At 27.2% G+C, this 27893-nt stretch overlaps 1 protein-coding gene across 4 annotated transcripts; it reads left to right on the top strand.

Moving 5' to 3' along the window:
* The first annotated feature begins 454 nt into the window (after window positions 1-454).
* Window positions 455-27893, top strand: LOC134832490 (syntaxin-1A). 4 transcript variants are annotated; one of them, XM_063846533.1, is made up of 9 exons: window positions 455-1009; window positions 11121-11313; window positions 11832-11905; window positions 11971-12154; window positions 13934-14007; window positions 14322-14459; window positions 15775-15885; window positions 22597-22752; window positions 26807-27305. In XM_063846533.1, exons 1-8 carry the CDS (start codon window positions 977-979, stop codon window positions 22684-22686), a joined length of 897 nt encoding a protein of 298 aa, XP_063702603.1. In that variant the 5' UTR covers window positions 455-976; the 3' UTR covers window positions 22687-22752; window positions 26807-27305. The 4 variants fall into 4 exon arrangements, with proteins under 4 accessions (XP_063702603.1, XP_063702604.1, XP_063702607.1 ...); XM_063846534.1 differs by lacking the exons at window positions 22597-22752; window positions 26807-27305 and adding an exon at window positions 27768-27893 and having other exon boundaries at window positions 456-1009; XM_063846537.1 differs by lacking the exons at window positions 15775-15885; window positions 22597-22752 and adding an exon at window positions 16673-16783 and having other exon boundaries at window positions 456-1009.

Here is a 27893-nt window from a genome sequence, read left to right as displayed (position 1 = left end):
TCATAAAATTCGTATATCGTACCGTAACTTTTTCTTCATTAATTTCGGTATTTTGATCTTTTTTATTTGATTTAAAATAAATCTTAATAATATTTTCAATAAAATTTTCTTCTAAATTTTTATTTTCAAGCCCGAAAAAAAAATAATTTCATCAAATACATCGAAAAAAATTCAAATCTTCAATACCGTAACTCAAAAAAATTAACGGTACTCAAGTTTCTTGTACAATTTTAATTTAACTAACGGTATGAAACCTTTTCCAATCAAATTCCTTCACTCAAGTCAAAACCGCCTTGTACAAGTTGTCAGTGAACTCAACCCAAAGCAATTTTCGAACGAAGCTCCAAAGTTAGGGTAACCCGCCCTGCGTACGAGAAAAACTTTTGTGACGCATGCCCGTATCGATTTTCGTTTGTAGTTTTTCTCGCTGTTGCGGTACACGCTAATCTAACACGAATTGGCGAATAAATTTCCGAATGCTGGCCAAGCATTTCCACTAAAAATTCCAAAAGTTGCGTCAACGTTTTGCTAGTGCAACGAGGCAAAACAAGTTGCCTGCAATCCGGGAAATCCACCGAGCGTTTTGTGGCAAAATCCGAAAATTAAAAGTTGGAAAAGAAGAAAAATTCCCGTAAAAACGCGAAAATTGCATTTCTCCCCTTGACACACACACACACGAAGAGTTGTGTGTACGGAGGAAGCCTACGACGACGACACGGGAATATTATGTGCTGATAAAGAGAAGTGAAGAGAAAAAAAAACACAAATTTTCCTTGAATCATCAAGTCAAGGCTGTTTGTTGTCAGCAGCAGCATCCAAAAATCGCGAAAAAAAGTGAACAAAAGTCACGAGAAACGAAAATTCAGAGAAAAAAAAATTGTGAAAGAAAAAAAAAATAATTGTTGCAAACTGTGTGTTGACAAAATAAAATAAAATAATTTCAAAAAACGACAAAAAATCGTAAAAAAACAACAAAATGACAAAGGATAGATTAGCAGCTTTGCAAGCGGTAAGTGAAATTTCCCCGAAAATTGTGCTGCGAGTTCCGGAGACATGACTCAGAAGCACGAAACGCCCTAAAAAATCGTATGTCGCGTACACGAAACACACACCCGACGAGCACGACGAGAATGAAGGTCAGGTGTCAATTGTGCGGATTTGCTTCTTCTTCTTCTGTGTGTGACAGTCCGGAGTTTGTCGTCGTCGTCGTCGTGTCACGTCAATAAATTTTTCTCACACTCGACTGTTAATTTAATTAATTTTCTCGAGCAACGACGATGATTATCGTTTTCAATGAGTGGGCGCGCAAGAAAGCCCGCATGAGTCACATGCTTCAAACCTCTCAAGGTCACTTGCGAAAAAAAAAACGAAGGAATCTCTTGAGTCACTTGACGGCAATCAGATAATTTTTCATCAACTTTGAATTGGATTGATAAGATAAGATTTGCGGGTTTTGCGAATTTTTGTCCCAAATTGTGGTTTTCAGATGAAAATTTTGAATGTCAAGAGGATTTCCTGTTAAAAATATTAAAAAATTATCTTTTCACGACTCTGAAATTGTAAAAAAAAACACAAAATAACTGAAAAAACAATCGTTAATATTTTATCAGTCATAAATTTTTACGCTTTGTCACTTTTATATGTGGCAGTCAGTCATTCATGGTCGAATAAAATGATAAAATGCGGCTATCAAAGATGACCAAGTAAGGCAATGAGGGTTTAAAAGAGGGATAATTTGGACAGAAATTGAAAAATTGACAGAAAATTATGTTGGAAGATGTCAATTATGGGTGAAAGTTGGCATTTTTTATTAGAAATTGTAAAAGAATTTTATTGAAAAGCTTTAAAAATTTAATTTTTGAATGAATTTTTGATGGTTTTGAACTGAAAAAGTTTTTTTGGTTGACAGCTGTCAATTTTCTAAAATTCAAAAGTGCTTTTAGAGCTTTGAAATAAGAAATTTTGATTCGGAAATATTGAAAATTATGTTTTTCGAGTAAGATTTTTATAAAATTTTTGTTTTTAGTTCTCTAAAAATTAGTTAAAAAGTGACACATGACAGCTGTCACAATTTAAAGAGAGATTAAAAAGCTTTAGAATCCTATTTTTTAAAGAATTGTAAAAAAAATATAATTTGTGAAATTTTCATTGACATTTCTGTCAATATTTCATTAAAAAAAAGCAATTTAAATTGAAATTTTGACAGCTGTCACTTTTCTGTCAAAAATTTTGGTTAAAAAGGCCAATAAACACCTTTTTTTGTAAAGTATTAAGAAACCTAAAAGAATTTTAAAAGTTTATAAATTGAGTTTTTTATGTTTTTCACTCAAACAAGTTTGACAGCTGTCAACTGTCAAAATTCAAAATCTTCTGAGAGAATAAATCTCAACAGTATTTTAATCTTAAGACTATTAAAAGGCAAAATTCCTATAAATAATATCTTTAAAATAATTGAAAATGCTCAAAAATTAATTTTTAGAAAAAAATTTGACATCTGTCAAAACTTAAAAATATTTTTTAGCTCCAATTTTGTTCATAAAATGTCAAAAATTGAGTCTTTTATAAAAGTTATTTAACTTAAAAATTAACTTCTTTAATCAGAGCTGATTAAAATTTTGACAGCTGTCATCTGTCAAAGTTCAAATACATCTTTTTGAAATAAATTCAACGCCATTTTGATCTTAAAGTAATTTTTAACCTTAAATTTTAAAAATAATTTCTAAAAAATCTCCAAAAAGTACCATAAATGAACTTTTCTCAATGAAAATGACACCTGTCATAATTTTTTATGATAATTTTCCGATAACCGAAACAAAAGTTGTTTTTGTTATCTCTGCTGACGCCCTAAAAAATTATTAATGACACTCGTCTAATCAAGGGTATTTTAACGCAGTTAAAGTAATCATAGACCCAGCATGGTAATTTGTTTTAATCAATAAATAATCACTAATTATTATCGGATGATGAATGGACTGACGATAAATGTCTAATTTGTCTTTCTCTCTCTTCCTTTTGTCCATCAAACTTTTTTTTCCTCTCTCATCGAGAAAAACTATCGAGCGATCGTTGGTCTGACGACACGAAAAAAAAGGGAAACAATTACAAGCACTTTACCATGTTTATTTATAATAATAATGACGGTAATGCTATTCATTGTTTCAAAAAGAGCTTACACACACAAGAAAATTTCATTTATTCAGCACGTCGCTCGTTCAAGCACTATTTAATTATTTTATTATGCGCTATTTGCAAAGTTGTTAGGACAAATTAGTGCGAGGCTCGTGTACGTGTGTAAAAAGGTACCTTTGAGACTTATATAACATCATCATGAACGGCGGCGTCGCTTGTTTGTGTGACACTGTGTCACCCGCCCCGTAACCCGGAGGAGATGGAGGCAGGAAAAAAGTGACACGAACTATGAAGTTCGTCGTCTGTCTTGTCATAAAACCGCATGACACCACTTTTGCCATATATCGCACCTCACACTGTTGTTCCCTTTGTTGCCTCGCAGCAGCAAAAAGGCTTGAGAACATGAACATATTTCTGTCACAAATGTGTCATAATCGGCCAGGCAGGAAGTTAAGGATATATTGTTATGTCTCGTTATGTGCTAAAAAAAGGGACCGACAAATTTTATCTAATGGAAGGATTTGTCATTTTGTGTGTGGAAAAAAGAGGGACATCAAGAAAAATGATCACCTGATGTTACTTTTTCCGAAATTTAAAGAAAAATTGTTGAAATGTGCACTGGGGCAAAAATTTTAAATGTCAATAAGGGAATTTTCGAAATACGCATTGGGTTAAAAAAAGTTAAATTTACATTTAGGGGTCCTATTAAAGTAATTTCTGATGCTAAAAGTCAAAATATTCTATCAGGAAAATTTTTAAATTGTGCATTGGGTCAAAAATTTAAAATGTTAATATGGGATCATTTGAAAAACGCATTGGGTTAAAAAAAGTTAAATATAAGATAAAGAGACCTTTTGAAATATTTTCTGAGGCTAAAAGTCAAAATATTCTGTAGGGAGAATTTTTACATTGTGCATTGGGATTAAAACTAAAAATTTAACTTTTGGAAATCTTTTTAAATGTCAATCGGTTTGAAAAGTTAAAATTTACTTCAAGGAAACATTTTAAAACCCAAATTTAAAAAAAAAATCTAAGTATTCCTTGGGTAGACATTTTAAAATGTGCACTGGGTTAAGTCACGTGGTTCAAAAAACTTAAAATTCGATGCAATTTTCACTTTTTTTCGAATCAAAACTTCAATTCTCAACATTCAAAGTAAAAAATTAACACTTCAAAAGTTGTCTATTACTCTTTTTTCTGCTCTTTTGATGATGATGTCGACGATGAGGTCATCAATCAGACGAATATTTGCTAAACAACAACAAGCAACTTGCTGTGCGTTACGGTTAGAGAATGAGAAAAAGATGACATAAATACCATCTACGATACACAACGGCGGATGAAGTAACCCACGACGACCGATCGTAACACAAGACGATTGTTTGTCGCGCTGAAACAATTGAATGGAAGCAATTATTCACGCAACAATGACACGAAACGACACAAAAGTGACATAGAAAGAGTTAAGAACGATATACAACACGAAGAACAACGGGGAAGTCAGTGAACTTGTTAAAACTTCCCAGTAAATCGTTGAGACGGAAATTATGTAATTTTGAGTGACCATAAACGTTGATTCGGGTGATTATTTTCACAGATTTGATAAGAATTTGTCGTTTTTGGGTGATTTTTGATGGCAATTTGTTCAATATGTGATAAAATTTTGATTTTCTTAAAATTTTTACGCAAAAAATGTAAAAAATTTACCATAAATCATAAAAACTTAAAAATTCGTAATTTAAAAAAAATTGCTTGAGGTACCTATAGCTTAATTTTAATTTTTAATTTTTATTTAAAAATGAAATTTAAAAAATTTTATGAAATAAATTAAATCATTTAAATATGTTGACTGAAATTAAACAAAAATTTTAGAATTTTATATTTTTTTTTAATTTTCTTTTTTTAAATTTTAAATATTTAAAAATCAAGCAAGTAAAAAAATATTTTTTTCAAAAAAAAAAAAAAATAATAATTAAAATTTAGATTTGCTTAATTGAACATTTAAAATTATCGTAACAAAATTTGATTAAATTTAAATAAAATAAAAAAATGAAGAAATTAAAATATTTTAAAAAAAATGAAGAAATTAAAATTATTTCTATCAGTTGAGAATAATTAAATTTTTATTGAATTTTAAAAATTAAAAAAAATATTTAATTAAAAATATTAACTAAAATAATTTAATTTAATTAAAATATTTTAATTTTATTAAAAATATTTATTTAATTAAATATTAATATATTTAATTTAAAATTATTTAATTTTTTAAAAATTAAATCTTAAAACGCAAGAAAAATCAAATTCATTAAAAAAATAAAATATAAATTTTAAATAAAAGAGTATAAAATTTTTTTTTTCGTTGAAAAAGAAAAAAACAACTAAAACTGCTTTTAAAAAAATTAAAAAGTTAAAAATGTAATTTTTTTTAAAAAATGTGAATGAATTTTCGTCAAAAATTTTAATTTTTTATAATTAATTTTATTAATTTTTAATCTTCAATGAAAGTCAAAAAAAAATGTGTCGAAAAAATGTCTAGACAACCAGAAAAAAAAATTTTTCCATAACTTCCAAAACTACCAAAAGAAACTTTTTTATCTCTCATAATACTCGGTTGAACACGCAAAAAATACCTTGATTGCATCCAAAAATAGCTCGAATGTCTTGTGCACAAATTGCTCAAATTAGTTTTGATTTGCTTTTAATCCTCCCGACCTAAGACTCGTAAACCGTTCATTAAATTCCCATTGGTCTACCTTCTTTACCGAAAAACAAATTTCTCTCCATCATAAAATAAATACCCAAAATTATTCCGTCTTACCTTCCTTTTGCCTCGAATGCATGCTCGGATGTGTTATTATTTATAAACATTTATCAAATTTCGCAATATGTGAAATAAATGAACCCTTTTCATGAAATAACAAAACAATCTGCTGTTGTTATTTTTTTTTCTGTGTGCTGTTCGAGTGCCTCGACTGAAAATAGAACGCATGATGATGAAGAAACACCTAGATTTTAAATATTCAACAAAACAAGTCATAAAAGGGGTATTTTATGTAGCTTTCGTGCGAACAAGGCAGGAAATAAAGCACACACTCTCGTTTCATGCCTTGAGTAAATAAATGATCAACATGATCAATGAATGCACCAAATTCGAGTTGGCTTGACATTTATTCGCTCCGTAAAATGCATTCCGACCTGTCTCAACATTTTTTCACGTGTCACTCACTTTTCTACTTTTTTTTTGCATTTATGGCACGAGACGAAATTTAATCACAAACAAAAATTTATTAAAAAATTTTTGGAATACTTTCGATATTTTCTCTTTTCGAGACGAAGAAGCAAAAATATCATAAACCAAAAAAAAAAACAATAACCGAAATTGTTATGGATCGAAAGTTGTTGGCTGTGTGACATTGTTGAAGCTTTTCAACACATTTGTCGGACAATAGATTGCGGTTTAGATTTTAAAATTAAATTCGATGTTGCGGCGTGGTCGGAGGTTTAACCGAAGAATTTTGCAATGTTGAGTATTGACAGGCAGTCCATAGTTGGTCTGTGATGAATTTTAACGGCAAGGCAATGGATTTAATGGAAAACGGCAATTTAGCGAGATTTTGGTCATTAATTTTATTGCTCGTTAAGGTCATAATAGAAAAATGTTTGGTATTAAAAAATTGGGATAATTTGAATTTTTTTGATGGAATATTATTATTTGACGTTAAAATGACATGAAATTGCCTTGAAATTTGCTTAAAAATATTTTAAAAATTTAAAGGCAAAAAATTACTTTTAGAAAAAAATTAATTTTTAAGAAAAATTTTTATTTTTTTTTAATTTTTTTTTCTAATTTTTTAAGATTTTTTTTAAAATTTATTTTTAAAAATTATTTTAAATGGCTTTAAAAATTCATTAAAATTGAAATTTCATAAAAATTTTGACATCTGTCAAATTTACTGTCATCAAAATTTTTTCCTTGAACTTAATCTTGATGCCTTTTTTAATTTTTTAACTTTATTTAAAGCTTATAATTTTATTAATTATCTCACAAAATTATTTTTAAAAAGAATTAAATAAGGGAATTTAAAAAAAATTTTGACAGCTGTCACTTTTTTAACTGTCAAAATTTTTTTTTTAAATTTTGTTTTTTTTTTGACACGAAATCAACACTTTTGCTTTTAAAAATACGTAAAATAATATAAAAATTCTTCACAAAAGGAAATTTCAGTTAAAAAATTTGACAGCTGTCATTTTTGAGAAACGTCAAAAATTTTTTTAATGAACAATATTTTCAAAAAATTTCGATTTTTTAAGATTTTGTAGAATTAAAAAATTTAATTTTACTCAAAATTAATTTAAAAAATTTCTTGAAATTGCTCAAAAATGAAAATTTAATTTAAAATTTGACAGCTGTCAAAATAATTTTCTGTCAAAAATTTTCTTTTTAATAACTTTGCTGTCAAATTCTTGTAAAGTAAAATACCATCCGTCTCCACATTTCGCCTTGACCTGCTCAAATTTCATCAACAAATTCAATTTACATCTCAAAAAAACTCCTTTTTTCTGAAGGTTTCCGCATTTTAACATGCTTTAGCGTGTGCCGTTACCCATTTTCATTCGACACTCATTAACATAAAATTCCTCCGTTTTTTTTCTTCTCATGTTATTTAGTGCCGCATTTCACGAGATACGCAAATTTTTATCTCATTTTCATCCAATCCAGTTGAATTAATTTAATGCGTGCACGTTCGAGGCATCCATCAGCTCTCGGAAACGTGTCTGCTTAACGTAACCTCCGACGCTCGTTTTTTTTGGTAACATCCGTAACCTCGATTCCTGTGAAAAATTTAAAATAATCAAAAATGAATCGTGTCCTTGAGCCATTTCATCTTTTTTTTTCATCTCATTCGCTTTTCATTCAACGCGTTGTTAGTTTTCTTTTTTATTGTGAACAGTACGTTGCTCACAGGCAGGAAAAAAACACGAAACCAGCAACTTTTTTTATTGGATGAAAAACGTGAGGACGTTAGTAATGCGATAAATGTTTTAATATTCGTAAGAGAATAATAAAAATAACCATAACGAACTTTTATTATCCTTTTGTCAATGAACAAAAAAAAAATAAAATGAAAAAAAAAATACTGAAACGAGATGTTTTTGCGCCCTTCATTCGTTGATTTCGTCAAAATTGTAAAAAAGTTTTGAAAGTTTTCGTTTGAAAAAGGAATTAAGATAATATCGGATTTTTATTTTTAACCACGTGACCATTTTTGAACCTTAAAGCAGCTTTTATTTCAAATTAAATAATTTTCTTACCAAATATCATGAATTTTTATCCATGAAAATATTTAAAATTTTCGAATCCAGAGCACATTTTGAGATTTTTGTTAATTACATTATTTTAAAAAATTTCAAACCACGTGACCATATATAAAACCAAATGCACAATTTGAGCTTCTCTACTTAGTTACCATTCTAAAATTTCTTTTATCTTTGTATTTTTTGGCAGATTATGAACTTTTATCCCAATACAATTTTAAAATTTTCGCTCCCAATATGAATTATAAAAAATTTTAACCACGTGACTTAGCCTAATTTACATTTTAAAAATTCCCTTAATTTAAAATTTTTAAAAAGTTTTTTTTAATGAGCTGATAATATTGAACTTGTAACGTAACCCAAGGCACATTTTAAATTTTTATCCCAATGCAAAATTTAATTTTTTGCTTTTAACAAAATTTGTACAAATTTCAAACCACGTGACCTACAATAACTAATATTTTATAAATTTTAACTTCAGTGCTCATCAAAATTTTTTTCCCAATGAAAATTTTGAAATTTTTTAACCACGTGACATAAAAACCCAATAAACATTCAAAATTTTCATCCCAATGCATATTTTTATGTAATTCTAACCACGTGACTTCAATTTTTAAATAAATCAATTTTTCCTCGAAACGCGATATAAAAAAAATCAAACAAAATATGTAAAAATAACAGAAGAACGTGACACGTGTTTTCTATTATTATCTTCGCTCATTCACTGTACGTCCTTGAAATCCTCATGCAAAATGAAGTAGAAGCCATTTGTTGCTAAATTTACATTAATTTATAACAAAAAAATATATAAATAAAAAAATCTGATAACAAGACATATGAGATTTAATGGCAACCGCCGCCCGTGAGACGTGCCTGTTTAAATTTATTACCAGCCACCCCCATTCTCTCCTCGTCGCCATATTCCTCCAACGCCTTCTATTTATTTATTTTTAACTACAATAATGCGTGCAACGGAATTTATGGCTAACTCTCGAACTGTTGCTGCTTGAGCATGTTGTTAATTACGGTACGTGCGAGTTTTTTCATTTTCCTCTCGACTTGCGAAAAATTCATTAAAACAACGGTGAGAAATGTTACGTTTTTGCGCTCTAGATGGAATTTTTTTTTTGCAGTGCAAGAGGAAAAAAAAAGATAATGAACAGGATAATTAACACTTGTGACTAAAATAAATTTTATCGAAGGAGAAGAGGTCAAGTCGCATGGAAAATCGATAAGCGACGTGATTTTGACGTCAGTTTTCCATGCGGAAAAAATGCTCTTGACGCTCCTTCGAGTTAGTTCGTTTTTTTATTAATGAGGTGCCATTTGTTGTCTTTTCACTCATTTAACGGAAAATTAGACGACGATTGTCTCTTTCTCATCCCCTTTTTGCTTCGTTTTAGTAAACGAGAACATTATCTGGCGTTACGAGACGATAAAAACTTTGAAAATTTATGATTATGAGTTGAATGAAAAGAAAGCGAGAGAGAAAGACCGGATGAGATGTGATTTTTTTGTTCGCATTAACAGACGAGAGTCGAGCGATAATGAAGAGGAAATATTGTTAGTGATGATTTAAAGGAGAAAAGCTGCGGAAAAGTAGAGCAGAAGTAAAGAGAAAAGATTTTTTTTTCGTTCGAGTGAATGACCAGGCGTTTTCATTATTTTATCAATTTTGAAAAATTTTGAGACGATTTTAGGTTAAATTTTAAAAAAAAAAATTTTATAATTTTTTTTTTGCTTCTTTGTCGAAAAATGATAAAATTAAATTTAAAACGAAATTTTTATATGAGTAATTTTTGACTTAAATTAAATTAAATTTAATAATTAAAATATTTAAAGTTAAATTTTATTTAAATTCAATTAATTTAATTAAATTAATTTAGATTAAATTTTAAAAAATTACATTTCATGGTGAATTTTTTTGCCTCTTGAAATGTAAAAATTTTGTTAATTTTCTTACTTACTGAGCCCAAAATTTTTTATTTAACTATTAACTGAAAATTTAAATTTTTTTTATAATAAATATAAAAATTCAAAAAAAAATCAATTAATTTAATTTATTAATTCTAAATTTCATAAAAAAAATATTTAAAATTTTTAAAAGTAAAAAAAAAATAATTTTTCAATTTTTTTGTCATTAAATATTCTAATTCTACTAAAATTTTCTAATATTTCGAAAATATTTCAAAAAAAAACTTAAAATATACAAAAAATTTGAAAAACCTTAAATTAAAAATCAAAGAAATTATCTAAAATGTCTAAAAATTAATATTTAAAGAATTTTTTTTCGTAAATTTCTTCAAAAACTACTCAAAAAATCGATAAAAATGAACAATTTCATCACACTTGACACTTTTTTATCAGCCAAAGTGCATCCTCAGGTGTCCGATTATCGTCATTTCAACTCGCGGGCGGCTGCTTTTGTTTCATTCTCGCCATTCATTGAAGATAATTCAATCAATTATTATAATAAATAACAATAACTATCATCATCATCGCATTATCGTCATCGCCATCCATTCAGCTTTTCTCACACTAAATATTTTTGCAACGTGCGCCATGTGATGCTCTCGTGTGTGTGTGTGTGTAAAATTACGAACCATGCGATAAATAAATTTGATTTATTAAAATTTTAATTTCATGCAAATTTTCTCTCCATTTTTCATTTGCAGGCCCAGAGTGACGACGACGATGTCGGGCCAGATGATGTTGCCGTCAATGTCGAGGGCAATCGTGACGGCTTCATGGATGACTTTTTCAATGAAGTCGAGGAGATACGGGAAATGATAGACAAGATACAGGCAAATGTCGAGGAAGTCAAGAAGAAACATAGTGCCATTTTGTCGGCACCACAATCAGATGAAAGTAAGTTAAAAAATTTTAATTTTATTAAGTTTAATTTTTTAATAAAAAAAATAATTAATTTATTTTGAAAATTTAATTTGATTTACTTAAATTATTAATTTAAAAAAAAATTAAATTTACTCAAAAAAATATTTTTATTAATCAATTAATTTTTAAATTAAATATTAAAATAAATTAAATTAATTTAATTATTTTCAATTAATTTTATTTTATTTTATTAAATATTAAAATTAATTTAACAAAAAAAATTAAATATTTTTTTTTATTATTTTATAAATTATTTTTTTTTTATTAAAAAATTATTTTTTTATTCATTTTAATTTTATTTAAATTTTTAAAAAATAATTAATTAAAATTATATATTAAAAAAAAAAATATTACATTTTTTAAACTAATTTTTTAATTTATTTATATATTTATTTACTTTTTTTTATTAAAAATTATTTAATTGAATTATCAATTAAATCAATTATCATTAAAAAAATTTTAATTTTTAATTTTAAAATTATTTTTTTCAGAAACGAAACAAGAACTCGAAGATCTTATGGCCGATATTAAAAAAACTGCCAATAGAGTTAGGGGTAAACTTAAGGTAAGTCAATTATTTTTTTCGTCAAAAAATGACAAAAACTGAAGAAAAACGTTCGCGACTCGTAGGGCATTGAACAAAACATCGAACAAGAAGAACAAGCCAACAAATCGAATGCCGATCTAAGAATACGAAAAACACAACACTCAACTTTATCGAGGAAATTCGTCGAAGTTATGACAGAATATAATCGAACGCAAACGGATTACAGAGAAAGATGTAAAGGCAGGATACAGCGACAACTGGAGATCAGTAAGTTCAATTTTTCCCCTTTTTTCTGTCGTTTTTTGTTGTCTCATCGTTGTCTTTTTTTGTATAGAATTAAGCGCATTTATATTTTTAACCACGTGACCTAATTATTAAAAAAAAAATAATTTCACTAAAAATTTTTTTAACCACGTGACTTTTAAATCTCCTTGAATTTATAAAAAAAATTAAAAAATTATTTTTTTTAATTTTTTAAATTCAGACAGACCCTGAAAAAAATAATTTTTATTAAAAAAAATATAAATGCGCTAAAAATGCGAGAGAAAAAAAAATCTGTGAAAAGAAAAACTTTTCCATCAACTTTTTTATTAATACACAGTAATAATAATCAGTAGTTTGCATGCCTTACTTTTCCCATCGCTTGTAATATTAAATTAAAAATCTAGAGCACGACCGTCGTCAATTGTTGCTGCACAACTTTGTATCGTGTCGTTCCTTCGTCGTCACACTTCCTTGGAAAAAAAAAGAATAAAAAAAGCGTTTAATAGAAAATAATAAAATTGCAATATAAATGCAATCGAAGTGATGTCAAATTATGCGCGTCAATAGCAATTGTGTGTCGTTGTTGTGAGTCGGGTGTTATTGTATCATACCAATTTAATGTACCTACCTAGCAGTTCCGTATATTTATGTTCTGTACATATTTTTTTTTATAAGCGATTGATTTGAGTTGATTGTTGATAATAAATTGATGATGGCGATAATAAAATCAAAAACAAATTTTTTTGTTGGTAGGAGTGGCGATTTTATGGCGGGAAAATAAAAAAGGGAAAGTTAGATCGATGGATTTTTATTTTGGTCGGGTTTTAGGATTTTTTTTGACAGATGTCAGTCTGAAAAAATTTTTTAAAAGTCCTATACGATATTTTTTTTAAATTTTTAATTAAAAAAATAAATAAATTTAAAATTAAAATTAATTAATTAAAAAAAAAAATAAATAAATTTGCTTAATATATTTTTTAAATTAATTTAAATTAAAAAAATAAAATAATTATTTTTTAAATAAATTAAATTAATTAATTATTTATTAAAAATCAAATTTTTAAATTAATTAATTTTTTTAATAAATTTTTAAAAAAATAAATTAATTTTAATAAAAATTAATTAAATTAAAAAAAAAATTAAATATTTTATATGAATTTAAAAAAAAAAATTAATTATTTTTATTAATTTTTAAAAAAAATTAATTTAAAATAATTTATTTACTTTCAATTAATGTAATTTTAAAATAAAATTATTTAATAAAAATTTTAAAAGAATTATTAAAAAAAAATTAAATAAAAATCATTTAACTTCCAAGTAAATAAATTTTTAAAATTATTATGAATTTTAATTAAATTATTTAAAAAATAATAAATTTGGAAAATTATTTTTTTTTATAAGAAAAAAATATTTAAAAAATAATTTTTAAAAAATTTCATCGAATAATTTTTCTTCTGCAAGCCTTTTATTTTATTTTCCGCGACGCCAAATTTATCACCAATGATAAAATAAATAATAACTCATCAATAAATTCTCAACAATCATTAAAATTTATTACAATCTAAACGATCGCCTCTTACACAACTCGCGTCACGTTGTTCGCGAAAAATGTTTCGCCATCTGGATGTTTAATCGTTTTCACAAATTAAGTGTATTACCCCCCAAAAAATAAATGTCTCTCACCATTAAAAGCCAACAACAACTAATAAAGTTTCTTCTCGTTCTTACACTTGTTTCCACTCTTCCTCATACTTGGCACAAAAAAAAACTTTTAATAAACAGCCGGGAGAACGACAACAAATGAGGAACTTGAAGAAATGTTGGAACAGGGCAATTCAGCAGTTTTCACTCAAGGCGTAAGTCCACAGCAAAATTCTTCTTCAACGAAAAATTAATCGGAAAACTGCCCAGAGGACTGAAAAAAAATTATTTTTAATCTGTCGTTAATTTCTTAATTCAAGTTTCGTCTCAGACTCAGACGTTGGATTGAGGAATTAAAATCAGTTAAAAGTGATTTTAATTTTTTTTTTTACAATTTTTTTGTTTTCAATTATTTTTTAAAATTTTTCGATACCTCAGCCTCTGATTTTTTTTCGTTTAATTATTATTTTCTTGAATGCCGATTTAACTCGTCTTTTTTCTAAAAAAAAATGAAATAAAAAATAATCAGATCATAATGGAAACACAACAAGCCAAACAAACGTTGGCTGATATCGAGGCACGACACGCCGACATTATAAAATTGGAAAATTCAATTAGGGAATTACACGATATGTTCATGGATATGGCGATGTTGGTCGAGAGTCAGGTCAGTATCAATTTCATCTCGTTTCATATTTTTTTTTATTTATTTTTCAATTTTTTTTCTTTCAAAAAAAGTGTCTTTCTTTGTATTTTTTATTTAGTTTTTTTTGTCCATCTGTTCGTCTTGTCACTCAATTGAACGAATTTCCTTCCCGCGCTTTCCTCTCATCAAATCGATATTAATTAAATTTGCTGCCTACATAAATTTATGGCTTTTGAAGTGCCTACGAGACAGTCATGACAACATAAACTAGAAGGGTGTTTGCCTTAATTTAACAAAACATACAAACGAATTTTTTATACCGAATCGAATGAGAGAGAGAGAGAAAAGTGTGGGAAAAAACATGGAAATTGAAAAGAACTTTGTTACGATCTTTATTTATTTAGATTTCATTAGCTGTTACTTTTTTTATTTACCTATCGTGCCGAGAAAGACGATGAGGATACAAATTCGAGAGTGTTAGGCAGGGGAGTTATTTTAATTGAACGACATCTAATGACGGGAATTTGAATTAATTTTTTTTAGGACCCTAAATGTTTGAAAAATGATTCTTAAAACTTCTTTAGGACCCCTAATGATCAGAAGTGTCTTAAAAGTTATTCTTAAAAACCTCATTAGGACCCCTAATGAACAGAAGTAGCTTAAAAGTTATTCTTAAAGACCCCTATAGGACAACTAATGATCAAACGTAGCTTAAAAGTTATTCTTAAAGACCTCATTAGGACCCCTAATGATCAAAAGTAGCTTAAAAGTTATTCTTAAAGACCTCATTAGGACCCCTAATGATCAAAAGTAGCTTAAAAGTTATTCTTAAAGACCTCATTAGGACCCCTAATGATCAGAAGTAGCTTAAAAGTTATTCTTAAAGACCTCATTAGGACCCCTAATGATCAAAAGTAGCTTAAAAGTTATTCTTAAAGACCTCATTAGGACCCCTAATGATAAAAAAAACTTAAAAAAATCAAAAACTCGTCTCTGCCTAATATTTCTCTATAAAAAAAGAGCCATCTCTCCAAATCACGATTTGTATCCTTGTGTAAATTATTGGTAATTGATTAATGTATTTTTCGTTTTTCTTTTCTTTTTTTGAAAATTTATTTTCCTTCGTCATTCTCATCGCTCAACAAATAAATAATCAACAAACATTACATAAAAATTTTCTCTGTTCTTCTTTCTCTTTTTTTCCTTCTCTACATTTTTCCAAACTAACCAAACAATTTCGACCGAAACAATTTGCAAACAATCGAACGAAAAAAAAAATTATTCGAAACTATTAAATTCTTGTGCGTCCTCATGAAATATTTAACGAACACATTAGGGTGAAATGATTGATCGCATCGAGTACCATGTTGAGCACGCCATGGATTACGTTCAAACAGCGACGCAAGATACAAAGAAAGCACTTAAATATCAAAGCAAAGCTCGTCGGGTAAGTTTCCTGAACACATTAACTAATGTTTCTTTTTTGTTTTTTTTTTCATATTTTTATCAACGTGACATTATTTGACCCCTACAAAAAAATTCCCCAAATCCTTGCTTGCTAAAACTCACAAAACTAACTCACAAAAATAAAAAAATTAAATTTTTTAACAAAAAAAAACTCACAAATAATTTTAAATCATCTTCATCACTGCATGTCTCTAATGTATTGTTGTTGTTGTTTTATTTTATTATTGCATGCATTTAAATTTATTTTATGTCTGAAAAAACTAAATTTATGGCAACTTTTTTGGGCTATCTTTTTTGGGAAAATGTTGTGTCGCGGTGCACACTCGAAAAATTGGGTGAAAATGTGCATCATCTGTTAATGGAACGATTTAAAATGTCGTTATGGTGCATTTTCTGTACGTTTTTGTGTGTGTTGATATGAAATTTTTCGACCGCATTCTTTTATTACCATGTTTATTTTCTATTATGGAATTTTTCTCTTTTTTTCTCTCTTCCCTATCAACATATTTTTTTTTATTTTTTCCGGGGGTGCGTTTCTTGCCAACAAATTTAACACCGAATTTATCGCTTTAATAATTTGTTTTTCTCGCCTTCGGTTCTGTTCTCTCGACTAAACTGGTTGTGGGCGAATCTCACGAGCAACAAAATGCAATTTCTATCGATAACTCTACTTCACGATCTTTCACGCAAATTAACAAAACTCCTCCTTCTACTAACTGTAACGTTCGAGAATTTTCGACTGCGGGGACAAATAATGCGAAAAACAGGGCGAACTGGTTGACAGAATTGAGAATCATGTGGAACAGAGTAAGGAATATACTGAGCAGGGGCATACGGCACTCAAGATCGCCAAGGAGTATCAATCCAAGGCGAGAAAGGTATTTGAAAAAAATTTAAAATTTTGTCAACTAACCCCTTGGTAGAAGAAAAAAAAATAACGATTACTAATGCTTGGTTTGGATAAATTGGAATAGATTTTAACAATTTAACCTCTTTTTTAATAAAAAAATAAAATTTTCCAATTGTTGGAGTTTCCTCCTAACTAATTAAAACGTTCAAAATAGAACTTTCTCTGAAACATGAAAAATTAATGAAATGAAGAAAAAAAAATGAAAAAACAAACGATGTCTCATCTCACCTATTATTGGCTCAAAGGAAGTCTTCGAAGCTCTTTGAAGGATAAAACCACAAATTCTAAAAATGGATTCCGAACTACAAGACAAAACCAACAAAACAAAAGCTGAAAAACAAAAAAAAACACAATAGGTCTTCGGACCGCGGTGATGCATTCTCAAACCTAACCTAACCTAAAAATTTTGACGATCCAAAAAATCCAAAACTCAACAATATTGAATAATTTCATAAAAATTTGTGCTAAGCTTGTCACATTGGACACTACGATAATGTCTTTCTCAAACCTAACCTAAAAAAAATGTGAATTGAAAAATCAGAAGAATTTTAAGTTTTAAGTCCGTTAGTTCATAATATAAAATTTTTTAAATGTCTACGAATTTTAAAATTTACGATATGAAAAACAAAATATTGTTCTTAACAATTTCCTGTCAAAAATTAAATTTTTAGGAGTCAAAAATGAAGAATTTATAGCCCTATAAATAATATCTCTATAAATTCTTCATTTTTGACTCCTGAAAATTTATTTTTTTATTTTTGACATTAAAGTAATTTTTAAGCATTAAGAGAAAGTTCTTAATGAAAATTTATTTTTCTAAAATTTTATAATTAATTTTTCAATAGTTTTCTCACATTTTATCAATTTAAAACTAGATTTGGCAAGTCGTTATTTTTCTATTAAAAAGTCAATTTTAATTTTTTTTTAAATTAAAATTGATAGATTTCCATGCCAAAAAAAATAATTTCTGATAAAAAAATTTTCGTAAATATTTAATTTTTTTTTAAATTTCTGCAGTTAAATTAAATTAAATTAAAATTTTCGACTCGTAAAAATCACTTTTAACAACATTGACAGGTGTCATAGCTTAAATTTAAAAAAAAAATCCTAATCGAATCATTTTTTGCCAATCTCTCTTTCTCGAACGAACCACTTTGGATGTATTTCCATCATAATTCGATAAAATTGTTTCGTGCAATTTTGATTATTTTTCCGATGAGATGAGCTAGACAGAGGATGAAAGTAAAATTCAATTTCCTCTGCTGCCTAATTTCATTGTGTGTGCGTCTCTCTACCTCTGCAATATACGTGGAGACGCCTGGCTCGTGTCTCGTGCATAAATCAGTTAAAATCTTCTTTAAAGCCCCTTCATTTGTTTTCACGTTCTTTGCATAGTAGACATAAAATTAAATTAAATACTTGACATGGGAAAAAAATCTCACACACAAAAAGAAAAGAGAAAGAGAGGAAAAGGAACGCAAAAAAACCTAATCTTATTAAAATATTTATAGAAAAAGATCGATAATAGTGATAAGGTGTTTGTGGCTCCATAATGTCTGGCTCTATTTTTTTTTTATTTTTCGCAAGCTTGGCTTAACTCGCTCGCGCGCGCAAAAGTAATACTATCAAAAACAACACGAGCACGAAATAAAAAAATGGGACACTGGCACGCACAATCTCTTTTTTTTTTTTTGAATAATTGTGCCATTCTGTTTTTTTGCTCCCTTTTCACATGTTCGTTCATTGTTCGTTCTTTATGAGCCGTATGATCATTATTTATCTGAGACCATGAATTTTATTCATGAGGAAATCGCTCTCGTGGGACACTGAGCGAAGACATTGCCGACATCGCAAACAAACAAAAAAAAAAGTTGTCGTCTGAACTTTTCTCAATTTAATTTTTCTTGACGCATTATTTAGATTGCGAAACGTTTGAACATTTTTAGCGAAGAGCGAATGAAAAAGAGACTTGACGATTTTTTAATTATCATAAAGTAGGACAAAATTATGTGAAAAGCTTTTGTTTTTCAACAAACAACGCACACGACAAAGCTCTCGGTTGTTATTAATGTGATGCACGTTCGATCACACACACTTAAAAATTTTCCATCTTGGTCGCTTTCTCTTTGTCTCTCTCATGGGAGTTGATTATCAAAAACAAAGTTTTGTAAATTTTCTTCGTGTAGAAATAAAAAAAAGGAAAAAAAAATGAGAATGGGCATTAATGACGAAGCGATTTGCGTGCAAATACGTGTCGAGAGGAGAGAACAAAGTGCTAAGAAGATTAATGAGAAATTAAACGATTTTTTTCTCTCTTTCTCTTTCTTGTTTGTACTTAATATTGTTATGTTATCATAAATTAATTTTCGTACAAAAGGATTTAATGATGTGAGAATTTTGACAAATGTCATAATTTTGACAGTTTTTTGACATTTTCATATGAAATGTCAAAAATTTTCTTAAATTTTGTGTTTTTTTAGGAAAAATCAGTAAAAGCTTGAAAGTTTATGTCAAAATTGAGAATTTTTTTAAATAAAAATTGAAAAAATTTCGAACAAAAAAATTTGATATAGACTTTGCAAAAGACCTTGGATCCGCCCTTGAAATTTTAATGAAAAGAAGTAAAAAATTTTAATGAAAATTTGAGCAATATTCAAATTTTTGACAGAAGCTGTCAAATTTTACTAAAGAACTGTCAAAAAAATTCTTCAAAATGTCATTAAAACGTCAAATTTGTGTCATTTTTTGTTTAAAATTTTAAATTTTTGAAGAAAAATGACACAACTTTGACGTTTAAATGACATTTAGAACTTTTTGACAGTTATTTAGTAAAATTTTGACAGCTCCTGTCAAAAAGTCGAAAAATTTCTCAATTTTTCATTAAATTCACTAAACGTCACTTTTGACATCTGTCACCTGTCAAAATTCCAACAGATTTTACCTGTTTTCCTTCACTTCCTCAATTCTCGATAACAAAAACTTGCGACAACAATCACTCCGGATGATAAAGTCTACTATTACTCCGTCTTCCGCAGCAGTAAAATTTATGACAAAACTTTTTTTTACTGATTTTGCATTATAATGCCGCTATAAAAGTAACATTTGTATTATTCATGTTGCTTTTTGGTCTATAAAAAAATGTCATTATTCCTCAGTAGGAAAAACCGGCAAAAAAATAAAAACACAAGCAAAGTTCATAAAAAAAGAGCTTGACTTAAAGGCAACTCAAGGTGAAAACGTTTGTTCCGTCCTTGAATGATGGACCTTTCTCACCAATAATTAAAATTTTCCGTTTTTTGCCACAATCGGCGGCGTCACTCCGTCGTTGTTGGGTACGAAAAACACGCAAAAGAGCAACCGAAAAAAATTATTGTTATTATGAGTATTGATTTGCCATAATCTTCTGTATAAATTTTTGTTACATTTGGGGGGATCAAGACCTTTTTTTGTGTCTTTTTAAAGCAAAAATGACTTCCAATAATCCTCACGTAGCACCGAGAGAGATCTCTTAAGTCTCGTTTCGACTGTTGATCCATTTTTAAAACATGTTCTTGTTTACACTTTTTTGCCTTTGTTGCTTGCATGAGAGACGCCCGCCCCGTATTTGCGTTCAACTCGAACTCGTATTGTTGTTACGGAAAATTAAATAATCGATACACAACCTTTTTTGTGTGTGAGTGTTATTTGGACAAGCAGCAAGCTGTGTGCGTGCATGAGAAATGGTTGTCGTTGTGGTAAGCAGCGTAAAATACGACACAACCCCAATTTACACGCAAAATGTATTTCAATTCACATTTGGGACCAAAATACTTTTTTTTTTGTTCAGAAGGAGGAAATTTAATATGCAGCATGCGAAAAATACCAGACGTCTCCATCGCATAATTAGAATTTTAACAAGTTCGAGATGAGTCCTTGACCAATAATAATAGCACATGAGATGAACATGAGTTACGTAACCGGAGAGAAAGAAAAAAATACGAGACGAAAATTTGTCATCATTTTTGCTCCTAAACACAAAACGAGATCCAACTTCTGTAATAATTTACAAAGATTAAGATAATGTAATTAACCCCCTTAAGCCATTTTCTTTGTTTGTAGGTTTTGCGAGCTCCATTCATTTCGAGTGGAAATGTTGCTAATAGCTTCTTTACGTTTGTTGTTACATGTTTGCTTTTAGCGTCAAGTCGTGAAAAAACGAGAGAAAAGGGAAAAGCAAATAGTCCACTGCTTTTATCTGTGACGTTTTTTGTTCCCCTTTCGCGTCTCTTTTGTCTTATCATGGAGCGAAAATCTTGTCCACGTACTCTCCGGAGAGAGATATGGCGAGGTAATTTTTTTTGTCTTGTCTTGTTGCGATTTACGATGCGAATGAAAAATGACACAGATGTGGGAAAAAAAATATGAAAAGGTTACACGGAAAAAGTTTTACGAATGTGTCTTTTTGTACTCGGGGACTTGGAAAGAGATGAATTTTAGCTTTGGTTGAGTTTCAGACTCCAAAGGAAGAAATTTGGGACCCATAAGAGTTAATTTAAGACCCTCAAAGTTAAATTTCTGACCCATAAGAGTTAATTTAAGACCCTCAAAGTTAATTTCTGACCCATAAGAGTTAATTTAAGACCCTTGAAAGTTAACTTTTGACCCATAAGAGTTAATTTGAGACCCTCGAAGTTAATTTCTGACACATAAGAGTTAATTTTGGACCCACAATATTAATTTGAGACCCATAAGAGTTAATTTGAGACCCAAAAAGTTAATTTGAGACCCATAAGAGTTAATTTGAGACCCTCAAAGTTAATTGACCCATAAGAGTTAATTTGAGACCCTCAAAGTTATTTTAAGACCCATAAGAGTTAATTTAAGACCCTCAAAGTTTTTTTTCTGACCCATAAGAGTTAATTTAAGACCCTCAAAGTTAGTTTAAGACCCATAAGAGTTAAGACCCATAAATTTAAGACCCAAAAGTTAATTTGAGACCTTTATAATTTTTTTAGCCATAAAAGGTCTTAAATTTATTTTTAGAGGTCTTAAATTACCTCCAAAGATCTTTTTAGACTAAAATTCATCTCTTTTCGAATCACAGGACACCCAACTGTTCCTTTCAAAGTATCTCCGTGTATCTGATGTACAAAAAGAAAACGATGTATCAACAAAAAAAAAGTCAGAGAACAAAAATTATTGCGGTTTGTGTTACAAGTAATGGGCTTGTTGCGTCGAAATTTCACTCCTTTTTTTCTGCAGATATTTCTGCCATTCAACTTTTTATCGTTTTCAAGTTTTCTAAAAAAAAAGTTTTTTTTTGCTCCCATTTTCTCGTAACCATGGAAAAGTCTCGATATAAAAATTCATGAATTCCATCGATTTTTGCTTGCCTCACCTAATGAAATCTAATTTACTTACGAAATTTACCGTTTTTATTCGTCAAAAGCACGCCAGAACCGCATCAATATTCCCGAAACATTCCATCTTCGTCGTGAATTCTGATTTCATTATCATTCCAAATTGCTCTTTCAGCCTAACGGCGATATTTTCATCGCATTCATTTTGTGATTGATTGGTTCGTTCGCTCTTGTTTTGGGCCATTGTCCAATCATTTCTCACTTCGGTGAAAGGCAGATTTATTATCGGTCGTTAATCAAAACTCCAATCGCATATTTTGGTGGCAGGATCGCATTTGTGTTTGTGATTGTCTTTTTATTTTTTTTTTGTTCAAGGTTCTTTTTTGTTGTCTGTTACATTTTTTTTTTCTATTTTTTTCATATTTTTTTTATTTTTTTGCAGAAGAAAGTTTTAATCCTTATTTGTCTGGTTGTAACAGCAGCTGCCCTCTTAATTGGCTTAGCTGTTTATTTGGGTGTTACTTTTACCTAAAAATAGAGAGAGAGAATGAAAAAATTGACAGAATTAAGTTTTTAATCTATTTGGTTTGTGGAACAGGTGTGTAAAAGGATTTAATTTTAGTTCGTCGTATTTTTAGCTGGATTAGAGAGAAAAAAATTTATTACATAAAAAAAATTAAAAAATGTCGAAAAATTAAATTAAAGCGTATTTTTAAAAATTTAAATAAAAAAAAATATTTTAAAAAAAATTGGAGAATAATTTTTAAAATTTTTTAAATATTTTTTTTTAATTTTTAAATATTTTTTGGCCCATACTGAAATTTATTTTAAAGAAAAAAAAATAATAATTTAATTCGAAAAAAATTTTAAAAATTTTAATTAAAAATAATTTTTTTCGGCGATTTTAAAAAAAAAAAATTTTAATTTAAAAAATTTTAAAATAAAATTTTTTTAAAAAATTTTTTTTTTAAATATTTTTTAAAAAAATATTTTTAAATTTTTAAAAAATTAAAAAAATTAAATTTAAAAAAAAAATAATAAAAAATTTTTGAAATATTAATTTTTAAAATTTTTTCGAATTATTTTTTTTTCTTTAAAATGGACTTCAATATGGGCAAAAAAAAATATTAAAAAAATATTTTTTTATCCTCTTAACGTTGCAAAAGTCACTCGCAGTGTGTGACAGAAAAAAATCAATTGTATATTACTCGAGTTACTGCCAAGCAAGGCAAACAAACAACGAAACTCACATAAAAGGGTTTTTATGTTGTCATATTTTATTTTTATACATTTTTTGCCATTACGAGTCGTCTTTTGTTACAAAAAAAATGTTGTAAAATTCGGAAAAATGTGAAAGAAAACAGACAGCTAATCAATTATTATTGAATCCTTTCCGGAGTCCATTTTCTTTCAATTTTAGTTTTTTTTATAGAAATTTTTACAAGAATACTCGAATAATGATAAACAAACGTTTTTATAGCGATTTCCTTTTAATTTCTTCTTTTCTTTTATTTTTTTCTATAAAAGAAAATAAATTTAAAATTTCCGTTCGAGAAAAAAAAGTGAAGAAAATTAATTTGTGACGACCAACGAGTAGTGAACGTGTGAGTCTGGGTGTTTTCTTTCCACTTTATTATCGATTCATTAGCCAGGACTGTGTTTTGTCAGACATTTTTTTTCATTCATTTTTCGCCATTAGCAGAAATTTTGAAATTGTGCCAAAAATGTGAACGAAATTTATGTAGACTCACGTATGAAACGTAAACTTATAAAAGTATTGTTGATGAAAGTTATGTTGTTGCCGATTTCTTTTTCGACTCTCTGTTTGTCGTGTCTTCCTCCTTCTTTTGATTCAAATCGCATTTTGGAATGAATGTTTACTCACATAAATCATGATTGAGTTCAATTAGATGTGTTCAGTAGCTGGAAATTTAATAGTTTAAGGGAGAGACAAAAGAGCAGGCGTCTCCATTGGAGGAAGTTTTTTGATTTTTAATGGATTTCGTGACGAAAATAATAAAAAATTGTCAGATTTTTATCTTTTTTATAAAAAAAAATTGAAAATTTTAATTAAATAAAATATATTAGAAAAAATTGATAAAAAATATTTAAAACAATAATTTAAATAATAATTTAAAAAAAATAAAAAAAAATTAAATTAATTAAAAAATAAATTTAATAAAAAAAAATATTTTAAAAAATTAAATAAAAAAAATCATTAAAAAATAATAAAAATTAAAAAAAATAATCAAATTAAAAAAAAAAAAATTAATAAAAAAAATAAAAATTTTAATAATAAAATTAATAATAATTAAATTAAATTAAATTAATTTATTTTTTTTAAATTAAAAAAAATATTTATTTAAAAATAATTAAAAGTAAAAAAAAAATCGAAAATTAATAAAGATTTTTTTTTAAATATAAATTTTAAAAAAATTTAAAAAAAAATTAAAGAAGAAAAAATTGAATTAAAAAATCGAATTTAATTAAAAATTAAATAAAAAAATTTTTTGAACTATAAAAGAAGAAAATTAATCTGATAAAATTAAGTAAAAAAATATAAATTAAATTTAATAAACAACCAAACCACAAATTATGACGATGAAATACTTCTCGGTGCATTCTTCCATAGTTTTACTCAAATTTTCCATCAACAAACGATCAACTTTTCCCCATAAAATGTCGGTTACTTAAAAAAAACGACAAACTCAAAAAAAAATCGTTGTAAGCAAAAATCCATGGGAATCAACTTTTAATTCCATCTCGTTAATAATTACAATCAAATTAATCCTCTGTATATTTTAAGGGCTTTACCGCGCATTTAGCTACACATTCGCTTATTTATACCCAAAAATGAACATCATCATTGCAAAAATCCCAACTGATTGTTTTTTTTTTCTGTGTGTTCGTTTCATATTCATTCCAACCATGGATGGCGTTCGTTGGTCGAGAACTGAATAAATAATGTTCTACACTGATTTCCCATCGTCCTCGTCTTCTCTTTTTTTTTGTTGACCTCTACTATAGCACACACCGAAAATATATTTCATCGTCATAATTTTTGCAATTCCCAACTACGAAGCAATTGAAATGACCTACAATCTATTTTCGGACAAACATTGCCATATTATCGCTGGTCACTGGGCATGTACGTTTTAATTGTGCCGCACAGGAAAAATTATTCATGAAATTTACTGCTGCCGCTCCAAATCCTGCGCTGCTGCTGCTGCCTTGACGAGGATTGTTTCGTACGTGTGACAATCCCCTTGCGACTCGAACAAAAAAGTCGAAGGAAAAAAGCATTCATCATTTCGCATTCGGTCTGTAGCTACAGAAAACAGAAAGACAGATGGATTTCGCTCGTCTTGAACAAAAAAATTATCCTAGCTGATTTTATGATCTCTCATCTTATTTATTTTTTTTTCGTCTCTTTTTGTTATCTTGTCGTGTTTTTTGTGCATGAAATGATGAGAAATGCGAAAATGTAACATGTTAATGTAGTTACATTAAGGAGTCAGGTCGTAAAATAAAATGAGATGCGATGAAATTAGCTGTGAATGAGATTTTGTTAGAAGCGAAAAAAAAATGAAATTTTTCGTGGAAATCATAATTTTTCTTTTATTATTTTTCGGATTTCATCACGTGACAACTTTACTCTTTTCATTTATTTGGCATAGAATTTACTTTTGTTACTTATTTGTGTGTTTGTGTGGGAAACTTTCATTGCCAAGTCTTTTCTGACATTGACAACTATACAATAACTTGTTGAGTTTTTTTATCCTTCAGTTAATTTTAAAATGTTTGTGGTTTGAATTTTTCTTTGCATGATTTTTTTTTATTTTTTTATTAAAAAAATTAATAAAATTAACAATTATAACAGAATTAATATTAAAAATTATTTTTTATACTAAAAAAAATTATTTTTAATTTTATTTAAATTAATTTAATTTAAATTTAACAAACAATTAATTTAAATAATTAATTTAAAAAAATTAAAATAAATTATTTGAATTTTGAAATTAAATAAAAATAATTGTTTGTTTGTTACAAAATAATTTTAAAAAATAATTTAATTTTATTATTTTTTAAATTTTTAATTTAAATTAATTTTATTGGAATTTTAAAAATTAAAAAATAATCAAATAATTTATTTGAAAATTATTTATTTAAATTAATTTGTATTTTATTTTATTTAAATTAATTTATTAAATAATTAAAATAAAAAATTAATCAATTAATTTCATTTAAATAATTAATAAAATTAAAATTTATTAAAATTATTAATTTTTATTGATTTATTTTATTCATTAAAAAAAATAATTAAATTTATTTAATTTTAATAACTTTTTAAGTTTTATTTAAATTAATTTAAAAAAATTTTTTATTTGAATATTTTAATTGGATTTAAATTAATAGTAAAAAAAAATAAAAATTTTATTTTTAAAAAAAAAAATTAATTTTTTTTAATAATTAAATTTTAATTTAAAAAAAATAAAAATTTTATTAAAAATAATTAAATTATTTTACTCAAATTTAATTTAAATTTTTTTTTAATTTTAAAATTTTAAAATTAAATTAATTTAATTAATAATTTAATTTTATATTTTTTATTTAATTTATTAATTGATTTTTATTTTCTCCCATTATTTTAGAAAAAGATTCTTATTTTGGCGTGCCTGATTATCTCCCTCATTATCTTGCTAATTATTTTGCTAGTATAAAAAGAGATGAAAAAAAAATCATAACAATTGTACCCGAACAAACTGCCTCAGTGTATGGTTCTAAGCGATCTGTCTTGCATCACGTCCCTATATCAATTAAATAAATATGATTACCACAACAATAACTTCCCGAATCTACTATTTTACGCCAATTTTACATTTACTTAATTCTACTTGATGATTTTTGTAAAGATTCAAAATATTCGTAAATGATGTTGTTATTTATTTATGTTTATTCTGTTATTAAAGTATAAAAAAATTATTATTATAGAATTGTATTAATTTAATAATTAATTAATTAATTAAAATAACTTGCTATTGAATTCCTTCTATCATTTTTTTTTTGTTTAAATTTATTTTATTATATTATTATTATTATATAAAAATTTATAAAAAAAATAATAAATTTCGAACATTTTATAAAAGCTTAGTAGTTGTTGTTGTTTTTATTTAAATTTAAATTATTATTTTAATTTTTTATATATATGTAGTATATTAGGTAAGTTTGCACGATTTTTTTTAGGTAAGCTTATATTTTATTTTTAGCATGATGCACGAAACTTAATTATTTTTTTTAGTTAAAAAAAATTGTTGATTGCAGACACTTTTTTATATTATTATAAAAAATATATATCTTAAAGAATGAATTTTTTCATACAAAAAATTAGATAGAAAATTTTTTTACACAAAAAAAATCACAAACTGCACTAAATGATTTAAAAGCACAACAAAAACGCAACATATATAATAATATATATTTTTATACAAAGAAACATCCTCAACATATATAATTTATCTTTCCTCCTCTTCTCTTCCGTCAAATGTTTGTCTACGTAAAAAAATCTTGTATTTGTCAATTTTCTTAAACAACTTTTTTGCACACACCTTGCAGAAGAAGATCATGATCCTGTTGTGTCTCACTGTCCTTGGTATGATGGTGGCAGGATACGTCAGTAGCTACTTCATGTAAACAGTTACACATACATACACCACCAACAACAATCTCTCTTAATTAACT

This window comes from Culicoides brevitarsis, chromosome 2 (assembly GCF_036172545.1).
Source record: "Culicoides brevitarsis isolate CSIRO-B50_1 chromosome 2, AGI_CSIRO_Cbre_v1, whole genome shotgun sequence".
NCBI classification, from domain to species: Eukaryota; Metazoa; Arthropoda; class Insecta; order Diptera; family Ceratopogonidae; genus Culicoides; species Culicoides brevitarsis.
Note: the sequence above shows the minus strand (reverse complement) of the source record. Positions and strands in the feature narration are given on the sequence as shown.

Coding starts and splice junctions, on each gene's coding strand:
- LOC134832490 (XM_063846533.1), top strand. CDS start 977: ATGACAAAGGATAGATTAGCAGCTTTGCAAGCG. Junction 1,010..11,120: donor GATTAGCAGCTTTGCAAGCG/GTAAGTGAAATT, acceptor TTTCATTTGCAG/GCCCAGAGTGACGACGACGA. Junction 11,314..11,831: donor GGCACCACAATCAGATGAAA/GTAAGTTAAAAA, acceptor TATTTTTTTCAG/AAACGAAACAAGAACTCGAA.